At 54.6% G+C, this 20,642-nt stretch overlaps 1 protein-coding gene across 1 annotated transcript; it reads right to left on the bottom strand.

Moving 5' to 3' along the window:
• Positions 1 to 4,607: 4,607 nt before the first annotated feature.
• On the bottom strand, positions 4,608 to 7,559 carry LOC308611715 (forkhead box protein J1-like; the record flags this gene model as incomplete). The annotated part of the gene is made up of 2 exons (XM_081260392.1): positions 4,608 to 5,375; positions 7,062 to 7,559. 2 exons carry the CDS (start codon positions 7,557 to 7,559, stop codon positions 4,608 to 4,610), a joined length of 1,266 nt encoding a protein of 421 aa, XP_081116518.1.
• Positions 7,560 to 20,642: the final 13,083 nt, after the last annotated feature.

The raw sequence follows: 20,642 nt of genomic DNA, 5'->3' as shown, positions 1-20,642 counted from the left end.
CCAGGTCTGAGGCACGTTCCAGAGGGACCAGGTCTGAGGCACCTAACAGAGGGACCGTGGGACTGTCAGGAATAGCCTTGGTAATAGTTCAGCTCACACTGTTTCTCTCAGGTGGAAATAAAAGTTGTCAAATGCAAAAGCAAACCGTGAGATCATAAAACTTTCAGGAACCCTTTAGGATCCCCAGTCCCATCCAGATACTCCTTTGAGAACATCTGGCTCAAGAGAAAGTTGTAGAGTCCCCACTGGGAGCTGGGCATTCCATATACTTCAGGCACACCTCCGTCAGAGCACTTCTCACGCTGAGTTATAACTCTGATTCCTCCATCAGATGGAGCTGCGGAATGGGTGGGATGGTTGGATTGGGGGTGTGGGCAGGCAAAAGCCATGTCACTCGGTCTTTGTGTCCCCCAGTGCCAGGAAGATGTGAGATGCCTGTGCCAGGTAAATACTAAGTGAATTGGAGGACAAACACCTCTCAAGGGTCTCGCCTGGAAGACTTCCCTCTGGAACTCACCCCACGCCTATTACGCTGAGACCAGCACCCTCTGCTAACCGGACAGTCCCTCTGCTCTGCACCCTTCCTCGAACAGATCAAAGAGCACCACCTTGGAAGGCTTCTTCCAGAACAGCCCCCATCCTATTTGCATCCTGTGCCAGCGCCGGCAGTCCCTCTGACTGTGGAGGGGCACCAGCGTCCACCTTGCTATTACCTCTGCATCCTGCTCTTCAGCGGTGGCGACGAGGCCCGCAAAGTTGCAGTCTGGAGACGCCGCTGGCGTCACCTGCCAAGGAGCAACAAAAGTCAAGGTGCAGATGCCACCGGCTCTCCTACCCAGGTCGCCTGGCAGCAAACCCAATCCAAGTCCTCAGGACAGAAGTGGTGCCACATGGAAGATCACATCTGAGGGAGTCTGATTCAACAACCCGGTACCGTGTTTTCCAGGGCTCCCCTCCCGAGCACTGGGGGGCTTTGCCGATCTCCCTGGCAGGCCCTGGACTGAGCTCCTTGGGACTCAAGTACACAGCAGAGCAGAGCGGGGAGGGCGATCCCATGCTCCTCTCTTACGTCTCCTTCTTCTGAGGGGGTCCTGCTGGCGGCCCGGGGGCAGGGGACAGCCTCCCCGTCCTCTTCCGTGCCAGGGGCGATGTAGGAGCCGGACATGGAGGAGACGGTGTCGGTGCTGATCTGGGAGGACACCATGGACATGACCTTCCTTCTTCAAGTCTGGGTCCCCAGTATGTTGAGGGGGGCAGAGGCGGGGAGAAGACTGTTTCCTGCCCTCAGCTCAGCTCTTCAGGAGGCCTGGCGCATTTGCTTCAGGCCAGCATGGAATCCCATCGCGGGGGCCTTCCCGTCACTGGAGCTGGGGGTGGCCTGTCCCGTGGGCAGATGGCGAGGGTCCCCAAAGACTGAGTTCCTGAACATTGCCCCTCATCCCTTTCCTGGCTGGCGATACATGGGGGAGGGAGGATAGGGAAGAGGTGGAAAGTGAGGAGACAGAAAGCTGGCTTCTTGCTTTGGGAAGGGACTGTACCACACCTGAGGGTGAAGTGGCTGAAGGGCTTCTCACCTCAAAAGTGGAGATCAAAGGAAATGCGAAACCTGCGCAGAGAGCTTGAGTCATGGGCTCAAAGCCACACAGGGCAAAAGAGAAAGGACAGCTCAGTGCAACATGGGGTCCTGGATTGGGAGGCTGGAATGGAGAGGAGCATTACTGGGGTGATCTGCAAGACGTGAAGGGGGTCTGCGGTTACATGGGATTACCAGGTCAGTGTTCATTTCCTGATTGTGATGGTGGTACTGGGATTATGGAGGCGTGTCCTTGTTCTAAGGAAACACACACTAAAGAATCTAGTGCTAATGGGGCAGCCTGTCTGCAACTTACTGTTAAGGGCGCAAAGTATATATTGACTGGGATTACATTGAATCTCTAAATAAATACGGAGTCACTGAACGTTTTTTGAAAAAGCCACCAAGCCAAGGGCCGGGGCAGGGATGAATAGGAGGGACAGGTTCCACTCACGCTTCCCGCCCCCTCCACCGCCAACCCAGAAATGCTGCCTGCTGAAAGGGTGTGTGAAGCCCTGTGTTCTGGCCGCTTCGGAGCCCCCTCTTAGCTTTGGCTGCTCGTTGGCAGCATCCATGGACCCTTAAAAGTGCCAGTGTTTGGGTCCCAGCCCCAGAGACGCTAGTCCCAAGCATAGGGATTTTCAGGAGCTCCTGGGGATTCTTCCTGGCAGCCAGAAGCTTCTTCAGCCTCTCCTTACCTGGCAGGCAGTTCTGCCAGCCCCTGACCTTGCCCCTCTTCCCCCAGCATGGGCCCCGGCAGAGGGTGAGGTGGGGGGACAGTGACCGGCCCCACCTGTCAATCCAGGGTGTACCCCTTTTGGCGGGGGCTGGAGGCTGAGCCTGGGGACCAGTGGAGGGGCTGGAGCCCCCATGTTCCCCCAGTGCTGGGGAGCGTGGGCAGGAAGGCCGGAGGGTCTTGGGGAGAGGGAGGGAGTCGTTGCTTAGGGGGTGAAGGGAGTCTCAGAGGGAGGTTGGGGCAGCCTCCTCAGCAAGTGGTGGGAAAGGGATGGGCTGCCTCCTGAGCTCTGTAAGGCCCCAACCCGGCTGGCCCTGCAGTGTGTGCACCCTTCTGAAATATTTGGAATAATTAGCAAGGGAAAGCAGCAAGTTGGCGGGGGAATGCCAGGTTGTCCTGGAGCCAGCCTCGAGTGCAAGGAAAGAAAGGGGCTTCAGGAGAAAGGGGCCCGTGGAGGCTGGGCAGGATTGTGTGGTACAGTGCCCATTTGTGTGTGTGTGTGTGTGTGTGTGTGTGTCTGTGCGCACGTGCACGTGAGTGCTGGGGGAAGGGGCTGTGCACCACAAGGGTGTGCTGGCGGGGCCAGGTGCGGGCTCGGGGGAGAGATGGGTTCCAGGCAAAGCTGGGGTGAGGGTGTTGAAAGGTGCCTGCTGAGTGTCACATATTTGCTGTGCCTCAGTTTCCCCATCAGAACTCTAGTACGTTGATTCCTCACAGGCTGGAGCTGTAGGGTCTAGGCACCCCCTCTTCCGTCTGCCCTGATGGCCTCCCTCAGCCCCAACCTGCATTGGAGGGAAGGCCCTGGGCTGGGTGAATGAACCCCAGGGTGGCAAGTGGGGCACCAGGGGCTGGGGCCCTCTGACGTCACACCCTGTCCCTTCAGGAAGGGACCAAGGGAGGGAGGAGCTGGAGACAGGCCCAGGCGAGGACCGCAGGTGAGTCTGGGCAGGCCCTCAACTTGGGCGAGGTGGGGAACGTGAGCCGAGCCCTGGGCAAGAACGGCCTTTGTGAGTGAGTCCCCAGGGCCAGGGAGGGGGCTGTGCCTCCTTTGCCGCCTGCTCCTCGGGGCTGTGGGTACAGTCTCCCCATTGCACATATAGAGGTGCCGAGGCCCTGGCTGCAGGGGCCCCCGGAGGGCCGCCTCTCAGCCCCTTTCTCTCTGGGGACCCAGAGATCATGAGGAGTGCATCAGGGGACACTCTGCAGGCCTTTGGTGCCCCCCATCTTCCCCCAGCCATTCCCCCTTGGGCCGTGGCCTCCCCAAAACTGGCCCATGCTTTTCCCCAGAGAAAGTTGCAAGCAGGTCCATTTAGAGACTTTTTAAAACTTTATTTTTAAAAATGATTTTATTGTAAATAACTTTCTATGAAAAAGGTTAAAATGCCCGATGGGTTAGGAGAGTGGATGTGGGATGCAGCCCAGGGCGTTTATGGTGGAGCAAGACACTCCCCTGCAGGAGTGCAAGCAAGGGCACGGGTCCATCCCCCCATTCCTGATCCCAGTAGTTCTAGCAAGCACTGCGTCCCTCCCAGTTAAGCCTCAGCTATAGCTACACTCACTACATTAGTCTGTCTGTCCCCTTTCCCTCTGCAGCTTGGCTGCCCCAGCCCCTAACCCCCAGATCCCCATCTCCCCGCTGCTCTCAGCCTCAAGTTGGGCTCAAAGATTAGGGACACATACTCTCTGCCCCACCTCTAGGGATGAAGCCAGAAGATCCCAGAGGCCTTAGAAAATCTCCTGGCTCCACCCAGCACCCCGGCCTCCTTTCTGTCTCCTCTCTCTTCCCCCCTCCGCCTTGCTCCTCCTCACAGACTGCTGGGAGAGGCCTCTTGGGTGTTAATTTGCAGGCACCTAATCAGCATTTGTTGTACCTGGGAACTTGCTCTGGATAGAGACCTGGGGAGGAGAGCAGGAGAGAGAGAAGCTTCGAAGCTAAGGTGTTCTGGGGCGGGCCCTGTACTGATGTTTCCAGCTTGGCCAGGGCCCCTCCAAGCTGCAGCTCTCATAGTGCAGGGCCCTTAGCGTGTCTCTGGGGCAGGGAAGAAGTGGGTCAATGAAACACTGTGTGTATGGGGGGCTGGGGAGCGGAGGCAGCAATTTTGGTCCTGGGCCCCAATTCTCAGCCTGCTGGACTAGAATCTGAGGATGGCCTGGGCTGGGGGCCGTGTGGCCTGGTGGGTTGACCTGGCCCAGCCCCTGCCTGGGTGGTAGGGTGTCCATGGGCCTGCACTGGCGGGGAGGGGGGCAGTCTGGGCCCAGACTTCGGTGCTGTCTGGAGGTGAGGCAGGGCCTGTCTTCTTACAAGAAGGCGGCCAGGCTGGCCCAGTCATTCAGGACAGAGGCCAGTGTGGCATCCCCGGCCTCAAAGAGGGGCTCGGGGGGCAGGGCGCTACGGGTGCTCTCGTCCCAGGGGTGCTCCAGGAAGGATGTGGCCAGGAAGGTCTCATCAAAGTCCAGGCTTTCGGTAGCCTGCTCCACTGGAGGCCCCAAGGTAACAGGGCAGTCGATGTGGTGGCCATGGATGGTGAGGTCCACGTCCCCGTGTGAGGCAGGGCTCAGCGGCGGGATCAGCTCCGAGGTCTCCAGCGTGCCCAGCTCCCCGTCCAGCGTGCCAGCGTTCAAGATGGCCTCCCAGTCAAAGTTGCCCTTGAGGGGTTCCAGCTCAGCCTGCTCCTCCTGGGTCAGCAGCAGGGGGCTGGAGGGCCGCGGGACCTTGGCCTCCTGCTTGGGCAGCGGCTGTTGACGCTTACGCCCCAGCCTGCCCTCACCTGCACCCCAGCCTGCCTCCCCAGTGGCCTCCTCGAACTCCCGCAGCAGCTGCTCGGCCTTGGTGCTCACGGTCAGTGGCCCGGCCCATGGGGCGGCGCTGGGCTCTGGCGCGGCCTGGCGGGCAAAGGCCGGGTGGATGTGGACTGGGGGCAGCCGCCGCTTCTTCAAGGCCCCACTCAGCAGCCGCTCGGCGTACTGGGGGTCGATGCGCCAGAAGCCCCCCTTGCCTGGCTCGTCCTTCTCCCGAGGCACCTTGATGAAGCCCTTCTTCAGGGACAGGTTGTGGTGGATGGAGTTCTGGACACAGGGAGATAGGAGAGAAGGAAGACAGCTGGGAGAGTGGGTGGGGTCAGTGATGGGGGGCTCCTAGCGCCACTGCCAGTCCCACCACCACCTTCTCTCCGATGGGGGCAGGGGAGACAGAAGCGCTGCTCTGAGCGGGAGGCTCTGGGACACCTGCCACGGGGCACCAGGAGCTGGGAGTGCTATCGGGGGCTTTTGTTCCCATTTGCCAGGACATCTGCCTGCTCAGTCATCCGAGCCCTGAGCCGCAGGGTGGCTCTCAGTGCCAGCCTGTCCTGCCCTCCCTCCCTTACCCCGCTGCTTGCGGCCTCTGGTCAAAAGCCTTGGCTCCCCAGGTCCTGGACGGCCATCTCCCTCTGCCTGGGCCTGGCTGGCCTTCTCTGTTTGTGAAATGAGTGAGTGGGTGTGAGGGTGTGTGTGTGTGGTGGGGGATGAAGTGTGGGAGGATCTGATGACTTTCCTTGTTTGTAGAGCCGCCTGCTGGCCTGGGCCCTCACCCACCATGTCCCCCTCCTCCCACCCCAGGCTCTGAGGCCTCTGTTGATTATTACCCAGCCAAGAGCATAGCGCTCATTCCTGGGGGCTCTCAGGCTTGGGGTAGGGTGGGGGGTGGTGGAGGGTCTCTGCTTTCTCACCAAGGTTACAAATGGTACCTGCCCCAGGGTCAGGGCCCAAGCAAACGTGGAATAGCTGTGATCACAGGAACTCTGATCCTGTGACCTGTGCCACAGGGAAGGATCTGTGCATCCTCAGGGTCTCTGTCCCAAAGGAGCCCCTGATCCTGATGGTCGAAGAGGCTGAGGGCAGTGTGTGCCCAGTCTGAATCACCATCCTGCCTTGTTCACGCCTGGGTGCACAGTCCAAACCACACTGGGGCACAGGGTTCTGGGGCCTGGTGCGTGGGGCCGGCAGGTGAGTAGTGCGCCCTGGCAAGACTGGGAGGTTTACATGGTGGTCTGGGCCCCTTGGCTGCTCTGTGCCAGGTTCCGGAGACTTGGAACATGAAGCCAGTGTGGGAGGAAAGAGCCCCTGTGGAAAGCACGTGGCTGAGATAATTGTCCCCGCAGGGAGGTTGATGAGAAGAGGGGGAGGAGTGTAGGCAGGAAACTAGGGAGGGCTTGGGGTGGGGGCTGGCACAGCAGCTTTTGGAAGGCCCCGTAGCCCTTCCACTGGGACACAGATGGCCACCACACCCTGCAGCACACCCCTCTCCCCTCCCAGAGCCCCTCCAGCCAACTGAAAGCAGGCAGGATGCAGAGCCGGGCAGCAACCATGCTCTGCCTCCAGTCAGGCCCTGACAAACTGACCTTGAGGAGGGTAGTGTGTAGGAATTCCAGGACTTGGGACACAAATGTGTCCCTCAGTCCATCAACCTACCCTGGGGGTCTGTGTCCACGCATAGTTCAGCCCTGGTCTTTGGGCTGAGCCTGCCGGATGAGGGACAAGTTCTTTCCACTTGAACCTCTATGTCGGCCCCCCTGCAGCCCTCTGAACATCCTCCCTCCTCCGTCTCTGAAGTCAAAGGGGCAGCAGTCCAAGCACTGGGCTCCCTTGAGGTCCTTCCTGGACGGCCTTCCTCTCTCGGGGCCCTGGCCGTACCGCGCCTACTTGGCCTGCGGATCTGGGATGTGAGTCCAGTCCGCGCGGGCATGGGCAGGGAGGGAGGGAGTGCCTCCCTACCTGCCAGGTGGGATCAGCGTGGCGGAAGTAACAGAAGTTGTCCGTGATCCACTTGTAGATGGCCGACAGGGTGATCTTGGTGGCCTTGCTGGCCTGCATGGCCATGCAGATGAGCGTGGCATACGAGTAGGGCGGCTTCACGTGCGGGTTGGTGGCGTAGTCCACGTCGTCGGGAGGCGAGGCCTGCAGCCCCGAGGGGGCGCTCCGCGGCGTGCACAAGGACGTGGGCTTGCCGGGTGTGTGTGGCTGCCCCAGGCAGGCGGGGTCCGCCGCCAGGGGAGACCCCGGCTCGGCCGAGCCTGACAGCTCGTGGTAGCCGTGAGGGTCGGTGTCCCCTGAAGGCAGGGCGGGGACCTTGGCTTTGATAATGGAGAATTCCTGCAGCCACTGCAGGCTGGTCAGGCTGTCATTCAGGGCGTTGGACTCCTCCAGGCCGCCTTCCGGTCCGGCCTCCTCCGCTGCCCCTGCTCCCGAGACGCGTAGCCAGCTCTCCGCCATATCTGCGGGCACTCTCCGAGGGGGCTGTCAACATCCACGAGCCGAGCCGAGGGTGGCCGCCGAGCTCTCCGGCCCGCTGACTCCCGCGGCTTCAGTTACGCAGCCTCCCGGAAGCGGGCTTCCATCCCGCGATCCGGGGGTAGCCTCCTCCAAAGGGAATGTGGTGCCTGCGGGGACCAGAGCGGGAACTGAGCCCTCTTTCCCCACCCCCGAGGGGAGAGTGTGGGCGAGGTGGGAGGCTCTTACTAAAATCCTTCCTGCAGCTGGGGAGGATCTTTTACTGCCGAGGTCTGGGAAACAGAAGGTGTGCCCGGGGGTCCGACCCACACGGGGTTCGCCTCGCTCTTTTCCTCTTGGATCTTTTAGAGGAGACTTAATTAGCCAAACGAGGGAATAGTGTAGGGGCATGCGAGGCCACCCCTTTCTCCCTCAAAGCGGGGAATTAACCCCCCTCTCTCCGTCCACAACCAATGGAAATGGGGCGAGAGAGTCCAGGAGGGCAGTACGACGGGTCGGGGGGCGCGGGAGGTCGTCTGATCTTTGAAAAGGGATATTAGGATGGGGATCAAGGGGAAGGAAGGAAACAATACAGAGAGTTATAAGGGGGCGGGAAGTGAGTGTCCCCCAAACGCCTCTGATGTCAGTCCCCGGGCCCACCACTTCCGTCGGGGACCGATGGGAGAGCGGGCTGCTACTGACGCCCTCCCTTCCCACGGCCTGCAGCCCTCCCCGTCCCTTACCTGGCTCAGAGCGCAGCCCGGGCCAAAGGAAGGTTCTCAAAGAAATTCCTCCCACCGCCCACCCTCACCGCGGCTCTCTGCTCCCAGCTCGAGGGCCCAGCCAGCAATCCTCGTCGCCACTCACGCCCGCCGGCGCCTCTCTGAAAGCCAGCGGCCAGGGACCGGCACTCAGTCGCCGCTCACAAGGCGTCTCCTGCTGCCGTGGCGACGCCCCGCCCATATAAACAGCTTCCGCTTCTGCCATTGGCCAGGGCATCTCCAAAGAGACCGCGGGCTCTTAACCGCTCTCTCACGCGGTAACTCTCTTCCAGCTCCCTCCTGCCGCCCTCTCCCGCGCGCGACCCAGTCCCCTACCCGCCATCGCGTCCCGGCTCCGCGCATTCCCGCCCGAGGGCCCCGCGCCGGGCTCGGAGAGGCGCGCGGCTCGGCGCTCCCGCAGAGGCCCCGGGGCCCTCGGCGAGCAGTTCGCCGCGGGAACCGTACTCCGCCCCACCCCCTTCCCATCTGGGCTGCTCAGAGGTGGCGACGGCTCCTGGGACGCAGCCCGTGGCGCGGGGGCCAGGGCTGGGTGCATGCTTGGGGCTTTCCTTTCCTCTCCTCTGGGCTGCGAGTGGCACTTCCTCACGTTTCTGCGGCCTGTCCCTGTCTCCCGACCGAGTGTCGTCTTGGTGCCCGCAAGCAGGTCTGACTCTCCGATGCCACCTGCCGCTCAGGTCCGCAGAAACCGCAGCCCCGGTCGCAGACACCCCAAGGCGGCTAGGGTAATCCAGTGTTTCCCGGTAATCGCTCCCTCCCTGCCCCGTCCTCAGCAAGATTCCCAGAAGCTGACATTCCAGAGGCTTCTTCGCAAGTGCTCTCCCTCCTTTCCAGATAGCCGAGGAAACAGAGCCGGTGGGTGAAACCCAGGAAAGCCGTGGACTTGCCAAATTCTGTGACTGGGGTCATTTGCCCCATTAATTTCACCAGCCTTTAAGTGACGCACTAACGGTGGACTGTGGTTCTTCCTCCTCCCCTCCCCCAGCCTCCCTCTAGTCACCAGCTTTCCTGCTCTTCAATTATTGAGGAGCAGCAGTTGGAAGTTCTCTGGTTGAAGGGGGTTGGGTGGAGGTGAGGGCTCCTTATCAGGCCTCTGCGCAGAAGCTGTGCCCAGGGGATGGTACACCAGCTCCCACCCAGAAACATGTCTTTCCCTCTACCCCTTGCCCTCTCTCACTCCTCCATGTCCAGCTTGTCTTGAGTCAAAGTTTTTTTTTTTTCTTCCCAAGTATTTATTGTTTTTATTTTTATTTTATTTTTATTTTTTTATTAGTTTCTGTTTATAACCAAGTGCATCAGTCATACATATACATCTGTTCCCACATCCCTTCCCTCATGCATCTCCCTCCCTCCCACCCTCCCCATCCCACCCCTCCAGGCGGTCACAAAGCACCGAGCTGATCTCCCTGTGCTCTGCGGCTGCTTCCCACTATCTATCTACCTTACGTTTGGTAGTGTATATATGTCCATGCCTCTCTTTCGCTTTGTCACAGCTTACCCTTCCCCCTCCCCATATCCTCAAGTCCATTCTCAAGTAGGTCTGTGACTTTATTCCTGTTTTACCCCTAGGTTCTTCATGACATTTTTTTTAAATTCCATATATATGTGTTAGCATACGGTATTTGTCTTTCTCTTTCTGACTTACTTCACTCTGTACGACAGACTCTAGGTCTATCCACCTCATTACAAATAGCTCAGTTTCGTTTCTTTTTATGGCTGAGTAATATTCCATTGTATATATGTGCCACATCTTCTTTATCCATTCATCTGATGATGGACACTTAGGTTGTTTCCATCTCCAGGCTATTGTGAATAGAGCTGCAATGAACATTTTGGTACATGCCTCTTTTTGAAGTATGGTTTTCTCAGGGTATATGCCTAGTAGTGGGATTGCTGGGTCATATGGTAGTTCTATGTTTAGTCTTTTAAGGAACCTCCATACTGTTCTCCATAGTGGCTGTACCAATTCACATTCCCACCAGCAGTGCAAGAGTGTTCCCTTTTCTCCACACCCTCTCCAGCATTTATTGTTTCTAGATTTCTTGATGATGGCCATTCTGACTGGTGTGAGATGATATCTCATTGTAGTTTTGATTTGCATTTCTCTAATGATTAATGATGTTGAGCATTCTTTCATGTGTTTGTTGGCAGTCTGTATATCTTCTTTGGAGAAATGCCTATTTAAGTCTTCTGCCCATTTTTGGATTGGGTTGTTTGTTTTTTTGGCTATTGAGCTGCATGAGCTGTTTTTAAATTTTGGAGATTAATCCTTTGTCAGTTGCTTCATTTGCAAATATTTTCTCCCATTCTGAGGGTTGTCTTTTGGTCTTGTTTATGGTGTCCTTTGCTGTGCAAAAGCTTTGAAGTTTCATTAGGTCCAATTTGTTTATCTTTGTTTTTATTTCCATTTCTCTAGGAGGTGGGTCCAAAAGGATCTTGCTGGGATTTATGTCCTAGAGTGTTCTGCCTATGTTTTCCTCTAAGACTTTGATAGTTTCTGGCCTTACATTTAGGTCTTTAATCCATTTTGAGCTTATTTTTGTGTATGGTGTTAGGGAATGATCTAATCTCATACTTTTACAGGTCCCTGTCCAGTTTTCCCAGCACCACTTATTGAAGAGGCTGTCCTTTCTCCACGGTACATTCCTGCCTCCTTGATCAAAGATAAGTTGACCATATGTGCGTGGGTTTATCTCTGGGCTTTCTATCCTGTTCCATTGATCTATCTTTCTGTTTTTGTGCCCGTAAAACACTGTCTTGATTACTGTAGCTTTCTAGTGTAGTCTGAAGTCAGGGAGCCTGATTCCTCCAGCTCCGTTTTTCATTCTCAAGATTGCTTTGGCTATTCGGAGTCTTTTGTTTTTCCAAACAAAGTTTGAAATGTTTTGTTCCAGTTCTGTGAAAAATGCCAGTGGTAGTTTGATAGGGATTGCATTGAACCTGTAGATTGCTTTGGGTAGTAGAGTCATTTTCACAATATCGATTCTTCCAATCCAGGAGCATGGTATATCTCTCCATCTATTTGTATCATCTTTCATTTCTTTCATCAGTGTCTTATAATTTTCTGCATACAGGTCTTTTGTCTCCTTAGGTAGGTTTATTCCTAGGTATTTTATTCTTTTTGTTGCAATGGTAAATGGGAGTGTTTTCTTGATTTCACTTTCAGATTCTTCATCATTAGTGTACAGGAATGCCAGAGATTTCTGTGCATTAATTTTGTATCCTGCTACTTTACCAAATTCAATGATTAGCTCTAGTAGTTTTCTGGTAGCATCTTTAGGATTCTCTATGTATAGTATCATGTCATCTGCAAACAGTGACAGCTTTACTTCTTCTTTCCCAAATTGGATTCCTTTTCTTCTCTGATTGCTGTTGGTAAAACTTCCAAAACTAAGTTGATTAAGTGTGGTGAGAGTGGTCCACCTTGTCTTGTTCCTGACGTTAGTGGAAATGGTCTCAGCTTTTTACCATTGAGGACAATGTTGGCTGTGGGTTTGTCATATATGGCCTTTATTATCTTGCGGAAAGTTCCCTGTATGCCTACTTTCCGCAGGGTTTTATCATAAATGTGTGTTGAATTTTGTCGGAAGCTTTCTCTGCATCTGTTGAGATGATCATATGGTTTTTCTCCTTCAATTTGTTAATATGGTGTATCACATTGATTGATTTGCGTATATTGAAGAATCCTTGCATTCCTGGAATAAACCCCACTTGATCATGGTGTTTGATCCTTTTAATGTGCTGTTGGATTCTGTTTGCTAGTATTTTGTTGAGGATTTTTACATCTATGTCATCAGTGACATTGGCCTGTAGTTTTCTTTCTTTGTGACATCCTTGCCTGGTTTTGGTATCAAGGTGATGGTGGCCTCGTAGAATGAGTTTGGGAGTGCTCCTCCCTCTGCTATATTTTGGAAGAGTTTGAGAAGGATAGGTGTTAGCTCTTCTCTAAATGTCTGAGAGAATTCGCCTGTGAAGCCATCTGGTCCTGGGCTTCTTCTGTTTGTTGGAAGATTTTTAATCACAGTTTCCATTTCAGTGCTTGTGATTGGTCTATTCATATTTTCTATTCCTTCCTGATTCAGTCTTGGCAGGTTGTGCATTTCTAAGAATTTGTCCATTTCTTCCAGGTTGTCCATTTTATTGGCATAGAGTTTCTTGTAGTAATCTCTCCTGATCTTCTATATTTCTGCAGTGTGAGTTGTTATTGAGTCAAAGTATTAAAAGCGTGCTGGAGAAAGTCGGACAGAAACTTTCACAAATAAGCCAACTGCGCAATTAATAGCTCTCCTTCCCTTGTGAACAGTTCTATTCATTTTTAAGAATCATGCAGCAGTCCATAAATATTGCATCCTTGACGTCCCCACTGTAGTGTGCCCATGAGTGTACTCCAGGGAGTGAGGGGTACACAGCTGGCACAACAGTACACACATACTTACACACAGTAGGTGTGCAGATCCTAAAGCAAAGTGAGCAAGCAGCATGCCAAGGTCAGGTGAACAGGACACAAACTCTCCCCAGGTGAGATGGCTTAACGTGTGTGGATCCGTGCCCAGGAGATGCCCCAGCGTGGGCATGACCTCTGGTGGGATGGGACTGGGGAGGAGAAGGAAAAAGGGCTCTGTGAGAAGGCTGGGATCACCACACCACCCGGAAGAGAGCTCATAGGTGAGCTCCGACCTGAGTGTGGCAGGAAGGAGCCCCAGGCCTCTGGTTAGTCTGTGTCCTTGTGTGAGAAACCAGGCCCCGTCATATTCTCTGTGGGTCAACTGCTAACAACATGACCATCTCCAGGTGATGACTGGGGCGGCTGTCCTGTTCCCCGACCAGGCTCTGTGCCCTGTTCCCTGATCCCAGCCCTTTTGGATGGGATATTTCTGCTCGCCAAAGAGCTAAATGAGGGCAAAGAGGTGAGGGGATGGGGGAGAGAGCAGGATCTGTCTGAGAAACAGGAGTGAAGGGCCACTTCTCACCCGGGTATGTCTTGGTTATGGAACCAAGGCCTTGAGGAATCTCTCTGAGCCTCTTCCTGGGAGAAGACAGACGCTCCAGAAAGGGTGAAGACAATGACTTCCTCTTAGGGTTCCTGGCCACTGTGGCAACTGTTTACCTGCATCTCCTTCATCTCAGGTAACACCACACTCTGAATACTACCTGCCGGGAGAGGAGGTGGATCTGTATACCACCACCCCAGGCTAAGGGAGCACCCCCTTCCCTAGTGCTTCTGGGACTCAGACTTCAAGGAGATCAGGAAGTGTGGTTGTTGCTGGAATCATCAATATGAAAGGGGCTGTAAGAATGTTTCAGGGAAATGAAGGACATTAAATGGAGCCTGAAACAGTAGAGCCCACTGCAGGATTTCAGAGCGGGTGGACACGGGAACTCAAGGCAGAAGCTGAGATTCAGGCTTGGCTCATGTAGTGTCTGTCAAGACCACAGGCCTCCCCCTGCCCACACCCAGGGCAGGATGTGAACCACAACCACCAGGCAGGGAGGGTCACCAGGCACCTGGTGGCGCAAAGCAGCCACACAGGAGGTGCAAAACATGCCCTGGCACTGGGCTCTCTTTGAGGCCTTGGGAAGGACCCTGAAAAGCTCTTCTAGGGCAACAATTCCAACTACTAATTCAGGCCATCATGGTGGGCATAGCCTAGGGCTCTGTCATATCTCAGCCTCACAAAATGTTGGATCCCACTTTGCTTCTCAATCTCATGCTCCACTAAATAACCACCTCTTCCATAAGCCAGCAGACAATGCATCTATCAGAGAGCTATGAGGAATCCATTGATAACACTAGTGTTGAGGGAGGAACAGCCAACAGCTTACGGTCTTGCTGTTTCAGGCTGTTATTTCTATGCCCTACACCAGAGTGAGGTGGGGTGCACATGTGATTTGAACAATATCTCTAAATCTCTGATGAGCCTATGGAAGGCAGTACCTCCGGCTCCCCCCATCAGGCTCAGCTGATCTGGAGGACAGGGGAGGAAAACCGGTGGGGTGGGGAGCCTCCCAGACCACCACTGACCCCAGCTCAGCCCTTCCCCCAACCTCCTTTGGGGTTCCTGGGCACCAAATGAGAACCACCGGTCCACCCCTCTCTCAGCTTCTTTCTTCAACTCTTTCAGAAAAGCGGGGTGGAGACGGGGGCAGCAGGGATAAGAATGCCACCTGACAGGGCGGTAGTGATGAAACGTGATAATATACGACAGTCCCTAACAAGTGCCTAGTACATAGAGGGGGTCAAAAATGCCTTTGCAGTGTCACCTTAGGATGGAGCCCCAGGCCTTCCTGAGTGCACCTGATCATAAAGAAGTCCCCGGTAGGTCATCATTTAACTGAGGGGTTCTCAGATTCAAGGCCTCCTTCCTAAGCAGACACACGAGGCATAGCCTCTGCTACCAGAAGCAAGAACTGTTTTCCCAACCAACCTTCTGGTGGTTGCCACTGCTTCTTGTCCTTGAGAGAGGAGCTCCTAATGCATTTTGAGGGAAACCCCACTTACAGTGCAATATGGCTTTCCCTTCTCACAGGAGTCATCCCCCAACGCCACCCCAAACTGCAGGTCTCAGATTGGTTATGATGTCCAAGAGACTAGAAAATGCCAGATGGGTGTTTGTAATGAAGTCACCCAAACTCTTGAGTCTTCTTGGTCTACCTCCTAAGGAGAAAATAAAGAAAAGATGCACAAGAAATAACCAGTCTGTAGGCCACAGCTCCACCTGAAGATCAAGATACAGTGGAAACATTCCAGAGACTCTCTGCAAAGGGTCTCATGAGCTGCAGTTCGAGTGGCTTTAGCCCACAAGGAGAAAAGAGGTTTCCAGTCCCTTCTGAGAGGGGAAGGATCACGGTTGCGGAAGAAGTTGAGTCTGGGAGAAGGGTCAGGTGCCCTCAGCATCCAGCTTTCACGTGGGTCTAAAACGTCTCCGTGTGTCTTGCTGAGGATGCCCAGGAGGTCAGTGGTGCCATGAGGCCAGGATGGGATGTGAGAACGGGAGGAGAGCCCTGGTACAGGGGCTAAGGCTCTCAGATGGCCAAAGGATCCCACACGCAGAGCCTGTTCTCGGGGTCCTCCAGGCTGCCAGAAGATGAGCGTCTGCACTGCGTGTTCCGACGACTCACCACGTTGTCGTCAGCCTGCCAGGCACCTGAGAAGAGGAAAGGAAGGTTACCGGACCTTTGGTTTGGTGTAGATGGTGTCTCTGGCAGGACAGTCCGGAGTTTGGCACGAAAACTGGCAAGATGCGCATTACCTGGAACTCCCACAGGGTGCAAACCACAGCACGTGAAACTTGGGAGCAGTGGCGTCCACTGGGCTAGGGACAGTCATGGCCACTGTGGCCCTCTGATGGAGGTACATGCAGGATGGTCCTTGTTTTGTGAGCTTGCCGTAGGCTCAACCTTTGTATCTTTATTTGGTCTTGAAGTTTGCCTAAGTGTTAGAGCGGACCAGGAAAAGAAACTGAGTCTGGCTGAGACTTTCACGAGAGCAGGAGGAGGTGAAGGGGAGGGAGAAGAGTGTGTTAATTTGGGCTCAGAGTTAGTGTTTGCTGTGGGGGCCAGGGTGGGGCAGGAAGGGACTGGCTGCCCAGCAGGGTGGCAGGGACCAAATGGCATGGCAGAGAATAGAGTGACAGCTGTTCCTCTCCTTCTGCACCTGAACAGCCCACCAAGAGTTGCTATCAGCTGGTGCCACCAACCCCAGGAGACATTAGCTCCAGAGCTTTGGGGTGCCCCGGGTACCATCCACGAAACTCATCATCTTCCCCCCTTGTAATGCAGTTCCTGCACGAGAAGCACCCGCTGCCCATGCTGGAAACCCACTCTTGGTGCTTCTCTCTCCTTCATGCTCTTTATCCAATCCACCATGACCTCCTGCTTGTTCAAGCTCTAGTAAGGTCTAAATCTGTAGTCAGAAAACCGGGATACAGCCCCAGCTTGTAACGTACTGACTGTGTGACCTTGGGCAGGTCACTGTACTTGGAGCCCAGGTTTTCCCATCCATCAGATGGGAGACAAGTACTTACTCCCCAGGGATGCTGTGAGACTAAGCGAGGTGACATGGAAGAGTGGTGAGCAGGGCGCCTGACTCACAGAATGTGCGCGAAAACCATCCGCCCCCCAGGCCTTGTTCAGGCTACACTCATCTCCCCCAAGTCGTCCTCCCATCCCACAGACTGACTCCATCTGATTCAGTCCCCCCAGTGCAGCGAGATGCCCCTTCTGAAGGGAGAGGATGAAGCCCTAACCCCCTGAGTTTGGGGAAAGCCTTCCATTCTCTGGCCGAGGACTGCTGAGCTGCCTCTTCCAGCACCTGCCCCCAGAAGGCCCCACCTGAAGCCAGATGGGGTCCAGCATGCTCCGAAGTGTTCCCCCACTGGCCCGTACGACCACCCAATTTCTCATGCTGTGTGGAAATTGCTGGATCCTCCAGCACACGGTGATCTCTTCCAGGGCAGAGCCGAGAGCCATGCCCTTCAGAGGGCTCAGTTTGTGGACGGAGCCAGCTGACCCTGGAGGGTGGGCGTGAGGCTCACTGTGTCACATTTGAGGGAGGCCACTCACCAATGTCTGGGGTCAGCTTCAGGTTAGGCCAGCCCAAGACACAAAACCCTTTAATGGCAGAAGCACTGGGATTCAGCGGGTATAAATTGTGTATACCCATAAATGTCCTGGTGTGCTAATCCGCCCTAAGGCTCTAATAATAGTCTTGTGGAGGTGGACCGCAGGGGAAGGGGAGTGAGTGGGACAGGAAATGTTTAGGTATCTCTCACAGCCAGACGGAATGCGGGGATCTGTACTCCCTGGGTGTACCGGAGTCCGGCACATGTGTCCACAGTGCTTTACCGCTCTAAGGGTGACAGGATGAAGAGCAGGCAAGATTGCCCTTTTAAGTTAGGAACCCCCAGATGAAATAAGTTGTTCCTTCATTTTATATAATTTGGTAGATCTCATACTTATTCCTCTGTGTTTAATGGGCAGGACTCCGGAACTGTGGCTGTTTGGTATGAAAGACCAAAAGCAAATGGTAAAAAGTAGAGAAGACACACACACACACACACACACACGCACACGCACACACACACACACACAGAAAGTCAAATCAAAACACTGCCGCAGCCTCGCCGCCACCACCACTGGCTGCCAGGCTGCCTGGCTCTGAATTCTTGAGTCCTTGCTACAAACACCACCGGTCCAGATTCCGAGCCAGGGCTGAAAACTGGATCCTTCTGAAACAGCCTCAAGACTCAGACCTGAAGTCTCTGATCTCCCCAGCTTCTTAGTACAGTCAGTGGTGCTCTTTCCTCTATAAAGGCTTCTGCCAGACCCTCGGCGAAACCCTGCTGCTCCGTGCATCCTGGATGCAGAAGGTAAGCCTGGAAGGCGCAGGAGGACTTCCTGAGCGAGTGCTGCCATTCTGTCCAGCCCTCAGCCAGAAAAGGGAGCCTGGAGATTGAAAATCCTTCATGGGAGGTAGAGAAAGGTGGTTCCCACTTAATTCCATCCTCAGGCTCAGAAACGGGGAAGTGAGGAGACCTCTAGAGGCAGATTTGGGGAGCACATCTAGGGGGATTCCACACACCTCTTTCCTGCCTCTACCCAGCCACTAATTAAATTTAAGGTCTGTAACAGTTCCACCATCTTGTAGAGTTTCTCTCCAAGAAAAGAGAAAGTTAATTCCGATTTTTCCTTAGTATCTGCGAAGCATAGCCCTTCCTAGTGGCGTCTTAGTCTTGGGTTATTTCAGGTCTCCATAAGTACATTTCTTTGTTTTGTTTTTGGCTGTGCAGTGGCTTGGAGGATCTTAGTTCTCCGACCAGGGATTGAACCAGGTCACTGAAATGAAAGTGCTGAGTCCTAACCTCTGGACGGCCAGGGAATTCCCTCCATAAGTACTTTTAGATTTCATCGGTATGCCCACTCCTGTCCAATGCCATCATTTAAAAACATCTGTATCGGGCTTCCCTGGTGGCGCAGTGGTTGAGAGTCTGCCTGCCGATGCAGAGGACACGGGTTCATGCCCCGGTCCGGGAAAATCCCAGATGCCACGGAGCGTCTGGGCCCGTGAGCCATGGCCACTGAGCCTGCGCGTCTGGAGCCTGTGCTCCGCAATGGGAGAGGCCACAACAGTGAGAGGCACGCGTACCACAAAAAACAAGACAAAACAAAACAAAAACATTTGTATTTCCACTAATAAACTCAAATTATCTTTGCTTTTTCCCATCACACTCCCCAGAGCCCTTTCACAGAATTGTCACTGGTCCCCTGGCCACTATCCTGACGCCTGTGTGATACTCCATCAGGTTCCTTGGGGCCCCGTCTACCTAGCATGGCCTCACGCTTCTAATCGGCTCACCACCTACAATGGTCAACTCAGATTTCCTCCCTTTGAGAACCTTGCAGAACAATCTCAGAACATACCATCGCCACCCCCCCCACCTTGGTCTCAGGGCCAAAGAAGACCCAGAGGCTTCTTAGCGGAAGAGGTGCTGGAATGACACAGGTGCTTTCTCAACATCACTCCCACAAGGCTGATGAGATCAGCGAGGATGGGGACCTGAGCCATCCTTGCCGCGAGCTGTGGCTTCTGGCAGAGCACCTGTGGGCCTGGGGAGGGTGGACCATGGGATGCTCCCCGGGCTCCCTCCTTGTGGGCGCTCCGTGAGGGGAGTGGCATCCATGTGGGGAGGGAAACAGCATGGAGAGGGAGACCAAGTGCCTGAGAAGCTGTCCTGATGGCCAAGCCAGCCGGAGGCACCTCAGTCATAGGATGGAACTTTGAACTTACAGCTGAGCGTGGTGAGGTCTGTTGATTCCACGGGACCTACCACAGTGGATGCTCCTGTCATTAACCTGACATTAACCCGACAGATGCTTCCAGAGAGTCCCCCAGCTCTTTACTACCTGTGTGACGCTAACAGCAGAAACCGAGAAACATTTTACCAAGAGAGCAGATGCACTTTCCTTCTCCCGTAAGAGCCCTTGAGACCTCGGGGTGAGACTACGATGCGACCCTCAACTCCCTCTCCCGGCAGCCGCCACTGTCATTCGGTTTCATGTCTGGCCTGAACGGTGAAGCCAGTTTAATCTGAGAATGGCTGGCTCTCGAGATAAACATAAAGAAGCCCAGCATTGTTTTCCTTCCAGGTCTCGCTCCCCTGCCGCAATCCCAGAGTGGAATAAACATCCACCAGCAGGTTGGCCCGAAGGAGTTAGGGAGAGGAGGAAGCAAAAGGCCTGGGGTCAGTTTCCACCAGCATGGGTGGCTGAAACAATTCCCAGGAGCTCTCTCTGCCCAACACGGGGGTTGGTGGGGAGCCACTGCGGGGAGGCAGGAGCCTAGATTCCTCTCTTGAAACCCAGTGAGCGGCTGGCCGGCACAGCTGCCACAGACTCAGGGTGGAGTGAGGGCAGAGATGGCATCTTCCCCAACTAGTGACCAAAATAAATCCTGCCTGTAACCTTTGCCACAGAAGCATCCCCACTTTTGTGGAACAGGGATTAATCTAGTCTCACAAATATGTTTTTTCCTGGAAAATTTCAGCATATTAAATACAGGCTCTTGCCAGTTAGGAACGGAAGCCTCAGCGAGGGCCCCTCGGAAGTGCGTGCGCCCAGCAAGCTTGGGGTTGGGTGTTGGTAAACATGAACTTTCACACGAAGTCTGGATAACGTAAATGAGTTTCAAAATAAACAAACTGGACAGACAGACGTACATTTGGCAAAAAGACATGAGAAACAAATGGACAGGCAGAAGCCAGGTAAAGAGTAGGAAGGCAGGAAGTGAAGTGTACCCTGGACCTCAGCCACTCTGGCCCAGGCCTGGCTGGGTCAACGCTAAGTGGGAAGGGACTGGAGAGCCCCTGGGATGGCCGTGGGATGTGTCTCTGGGGATTATGGCTTCCTCCACCACAAGCCTTCATGGGGCCAGAGGGGTGAGGACCTGGGTCTTTTGCAATCTGATGGAGAGTGGCAACCACAGGAGTTTGTGTCCCTCCAGCACCTGTAACCACGTCGCCAAGAGAGTAAAGCACTGGACCCATGACGGGACGTGGCTGTCCTGAAGCTTAAGTATGTCCAGGGCATGTTTAAGAGATTACAAACCATGCAACCTGAAGGCAGTCTCTGCTGTGAACCCAGGAGGGGCAATTTCGACCTAGTCCACCAGGCAAGATATGGCTTTAGAACCATGGTTGGTGAAGCCCTTGGTGAGCACGGAGCAGAGAGACATCAGTGCGCAGAGTGTGACTGACAGGTGGGCTCCTCCTGAGAACTCATCCCGGATTCAGTTTAGTGTCATGAGAAGGAA

Source organism: Mesoplodon bidens, assembly GCF_964165515.1.
Source record: "Mesoplodon bidens genome assembly, contig: HAP1_SCAFFOLD_297, whole genome shotgun sequence".
NCBI classification, from domain to species: domain Eukaryota; kingdom Metazoa; phylum Chordata; class Mammalia; order Artiodactyla; family Ziphiidae; genus Mesoplodon; species Mesoplodon bidens.
The sequence above is the reverse complement of the archived record's forward strand: the minus strand, read 5'-3'. Positions and strand labels throughout refer to the sequence as shown.